The 4,517-nt window shown below is 42.2% G+C and overlaps 1 protein-coding gene across 1 annotated transcript; it reads left to right on the top strand.

Moving 5' to 3' along the window:
• Window positions 1-384: 384 nt before the first annotated feature.
• LOC308334205 (delayed-rectifier potassium channel regulatory subunit KCNS3-like) lies at window positions 385-4,091 on the top strand. The gene is made up of 2 exons (XM_080790841.1): window positions 385-552; window positions 1,184-4,091. Exon 2 carries the CDS (start codon window positions 1,191-1,193, stop codon window positions 2,691-2,693), a length of 1,503 nt encoding a protein of 500 aa, XP_080646967.1. The 5' UTR covers window positions 385-552; window positions 1,184-1,190; the 3' UTR covers window positions 2,694-4,091.
• Window positions 4,092-4,517: the final 426 nt, after the last annotated feature.

The raw sequence follows: 4,517 nt of genomic DNA, 5'->3' as shown, positions 1-4,517 counted from the left end.
TGTAATTCAACTGTTAATAAATCAATCAATCAATCAATCAATCAATCAATCAAAGGGTCGTCGACAACAGTTTCTTGTATTGAGTTGTGCTTGAAATGTACTTAATAAATACTTAAATCAATCAATCAATCAATACATTTGCGGCATAATTTACAAAAAGTATGGCAGGATAATTTACAAAACATTTAAATTGAAAAAAAAAAAAATCCAACGTATGCTATGAGAAATACTGCTCGTTTTGTGCCTGTAGTTTCCACATACGGTAGACAGCTCCCACTCTGCCAGTTCTTTCCGCTAGCCCCTCCCTGTCCACATTAGAGGAAAAACAGCGCTATGCACAACGACCCTGTTAGAACTCTTCTTGCCCCGTTGATGGAAGCGCGTCCGTCCGTGTGGACTCACACTGGCAGAGAGCGCCACAGCACATCGACTGGCTATGTCGTGTGAAAGCTTTTGAAGGATGGAACAGCGGTTGGATCTGGTATTCAGAAGAATGTGAAAACTATAAAAACGTAAAAGTTATTTTAATGGAAAGAAAGGCTACAGGTCCAGGTACGTTAGAACTTTACTCTCTTGACTACAAAATGTACATCATTTTACCAAGATAAAACCAAATCAACTGAAAAGGGGGGGGAAAAGCTTAGATAAAGCAAATTAATAATTAACTGAAAAAGAAAAACGCTTAGAGCATTATGGTTGCATATGTGGAAGCCTTAGATTTAAAAAATAAAAAAACAAATAGAATGTATATATGTATATAATGTAATAATAATAATTTCACGACTTCCAGTAAACAGAATTAGGTTAAGAACTATACCTTTATTTTAAGAACTGGTTGGGGTAATTTGTTGGCCAGTTTCAAGTTGCTGCCTCTCATTTCATCTGAGTTAGACAGCCTGTTCTGAAATTTGATTATCATGGTGTTAATCCTGTAGCCTTCTGACAGTGCCCCAAACACATAAAATGTCATATTGATGCTATGTATTGAATTTTTCTCCAGTAAACAATTGCGTTTTATAAGTAATCTGTTAAATTTGTTTTTATGGGCAACTACAAATACACAACCTTGATATTTGCTGACCAAAGACTTTCCTAAAAACTTGTGTGATATATCCCCCCACCCCCCACCAGCCCATTAATTCTCATCATCGTTTCTCTGCCAATGCACGTTATGGGAAACCAGCAGCACCATGGGGTACGGGCAAATCCTCCACCGGCGTGGAAACGAGGCGGACTGGGTCCACCTCAATGTGGGAGGTGTACGACATGTGGTGGACCGCAACACACTGCTCCGCTTCCCTCACACACGGCTGGCCCGTCTGCTGCACTGCCAGAGCGAGGCGGCGATCCTGGAGCTGTGCGATGACTACAGCCCCGCAGAGAAGGAGTACTACTTTGATAGGAATCCTCGGGTCTTCCTTAGTGTGCTGAACTTCTACAACACGGGACGCATCCATATGATGGAGGAGCTGTGTGTGTACTCCTTCAACCAGGAGATCGAATATTGGGGCGTTCTGGAGTTGTACCTGAGCCCGTGCTGCAGCAACTGGTACCACGAGCGGAAGGAGTACATTGAGGACAGAGACTGGGACGTCCATAGTGACGACCGAGAGCCCAGCTTCGATTCCTCATTCGAGGAGCTCTCTGCCATTGACAAAGACCTGCACAAGTTCAAAGGTAGATGGTGTGCAGAGGTGAGGAGCTATGTGTGGCTAAGGCTGGAAGACCCAGGGCACTCACGAGGGTCAAAGGTCATTGCTGTGGCATCGCTGAGTGTGGTGCTGACCTCCATAGTTGCTATGTGTGTCCACAGCATGCCCGAGTTCCAGCAGCTGGATGACAATGACAAGCCCATCGAGGACCCCGTCCTGGCTATCCTGGAGGTGATCTGCATCGTTTGCTTCTCGACTGAGTTTATCCTCAGGCTCATTGTAGCGCCCTCTCCCAGGAAGTTCCTGGGGAACCCCTTGAACATCATAGATGTGGCCTCCATCTTGCCATTTTACGCCACCTTAGCTTTTGAGACCGTGGATGAGGAGGCAGCAGAGGAGAACGAGGACCTGCAGAATGTGGGGAAAGTGGTGCAGGTCCTGCGTTTGATGAGAATTTTCCGGATCCTCAAACTGGCTCGTCACTCTATTGGGCTTAGAGCGCTTGGTGCCACGGTGCGTCACAGCTACCATGAGGTGGGCTTGCTTCTTCTCTTCCTCTCCGTGGGCATCTCCATATTTTCTGCCCTCATTTACTTTGCTGAGAAGGAAGAGGCTGACACGGATTTGGGCACCATCCCTGTAGGCTGGTGGTGGGCAACTATCACCATGACCACAGTAGGCTATGGTGACACCTGCCCAGTGACGTTGGCAGGGAAGATTGTGGCCACCCTGTGTATTGTATGCGGCCTGTTGGTGGTGGCCCTGCCCATCACCATTATTTTCAATAAGTTTTCGAGGTACTACCAGAGAAACAAAGCTTTAGAGAAGTGTCTGAGCCAAGCTGCACTACAAAAGGTCCCTTATTATGACCTTAGAGACCTGTACACTCACAGCATGTACCCTTTCATGGGAGGTATCGCCTTCGGGAACAGTGATGGCAGCGTTGGGGATGAAACAAATGCCTCCAGTCTTCAAGATGTAGAAGTGTATGATAGTGACAGTCTTGAAAATAGGCCAGAAAATGAGATTCCTGCCACCTGACTGTTTACTGGGTCTTGCTCTGTTACAAGCACAGTGCACACCGCAAAGCACTTAGGGGAGAATGGGGTAAGTCGAGCCATTGGGTAAGATGTTTCAAGGAATCCAAAAACAATATCCAGTATGCACTAGTAGTTAGGTTGATCTTCACATTACAGTAGCCATGTGATGTTTGGATCATACAGTGTACATAGAGAATGAACTAGAGCCAAAATGGTATTTTTTAAAGTGATTTAATTGAGCTCCTGAAAATATTCCTGTGTCTGAGGGGGAATAAATAAGTGTAAGGTGGTATCTAGTACACATCAGGAAATTGTTATGCTAGTTACCACATGAACTTATGTCGGATGTGATATCTGGGCTGTCCTTCTGTGTACCATTTATTCGTTCAGATTGTGGATGTGTTAAATTGAGCCTACAGTACATTAAGTCATTGAGAAAAGTATATATTTCTTAAAGACTGATTGTACACCACACATTATTTAATACATATAGTCTGTGAAGAGAGACAGAGTTTTTTCATTTGTTTTTTATCGTTAATTGTGATACAATCTTATTCTATGAAGATTATAGAATTGGAATATCGTGAAAGCTTTTATGCATGATCAACTTACCCCACTCTGTCTGGCCAAAGTTGTGCCAAAGGAATACTTTTTTTCAGTGATCAGCTGATTCAGCACTATTATTACTATATTATCTAGGGCTAGGCAAATGTTTTTTGTTTCTGGGGTGCCCAAGAACCTGAAGTATTGTATTGAATTGTATTGTATGGCCGTTATAATGCAAAATCTAAAAAAGTGGCTCATATTACCCCAATGGCTCTCAGGGCAAAGCTGTCCATCACTTACTCTGCCTCCTGTATACTGTCTTCCTTTCAGAGTTGAATAATCATGGCCATGGAATTGTTTTTTACTAGGCCATATCTCCGTAAATACAATATATCAGTCAAATGTGAAGTTTCCTATTGGAACCTTGCTCAGAGGTTAGAATGCCCATTTTCTGCTTGAGAAAATTGCAATGATGCATGTACAGTAGACCACAATATTAATGTTTTGCAAGGTAATGGTCTGTATTGATTAGTTTGCTTGCTGAGAGTTCAGGCAAGGTTTACATAAAGCAGTTGCGTGTAAGGAGATTGGCGGTGACAGGTGCCTGACAACATACATGATATTATAGAAAACAAAGAAGTTAATTAATATTTTGAGTTGACTGAGGTTGTATAGTGTGCATGAACAAAAGGTACAGAAAGAAAATAGTATTTTGTTTCCTGAAAGATCGATACTGCTTAGGATGAAACTGATCATTATCTATATGTTTTGGGTCACATATCCATTTTAAAGAACTTATGTGCCAGATATGTTCACATATTGTTTTGGACAGTCATTTTGGCATGCTGGCCCATAGGGGCACATGGAATAAAATATGACTAAACAAATGAGAAGATGCCATTTATTTGTGATATTGTGTTAGTCCTATCCACTCATCCAGATGAGGTTGCACGGTGAGATCCAATACACTCATTTATCTTAAGTCACAAGAGTAAGATTATCAGGTACATAATGTACAAGATTATATGGGAACAAGTTGGGACAAACGACGCCAAAATGTGATTTATAGTCTACCTACCTACAGTATAATAAACAACAAGTATTAGGTTATTAATCTTTTCTGACATTGTGGTTGAATGCACAAAAATAAAGAAAAAGATAAAACAGCCAGAATACAAGGATAGACATATTTGGCCCTGCATGCTTGTAGTTTTCTCCATCCTGAAATGTATTGATTTACTGTCCTCTGTCATCATCTCTGGTTGACCAGGCTGCAGTC

The sequence above is a fragment of the Protomyctophum bolini genome (genome assembly GCF_963924005.1).
Source record: "Protomyctophum bolini genome assembly, chromosome: 19".
Taxonomy (NCBI): domain Eukaryota; kingdom Metazoa; phylum Chordata; class Actinopteri; order Myctophiformes; family Myctophidae; genus Protomyctophum; species Protomyctophum bolini.
This window is presented reverse-complemented; position numbering and strand designations above follow the sequence as displayed.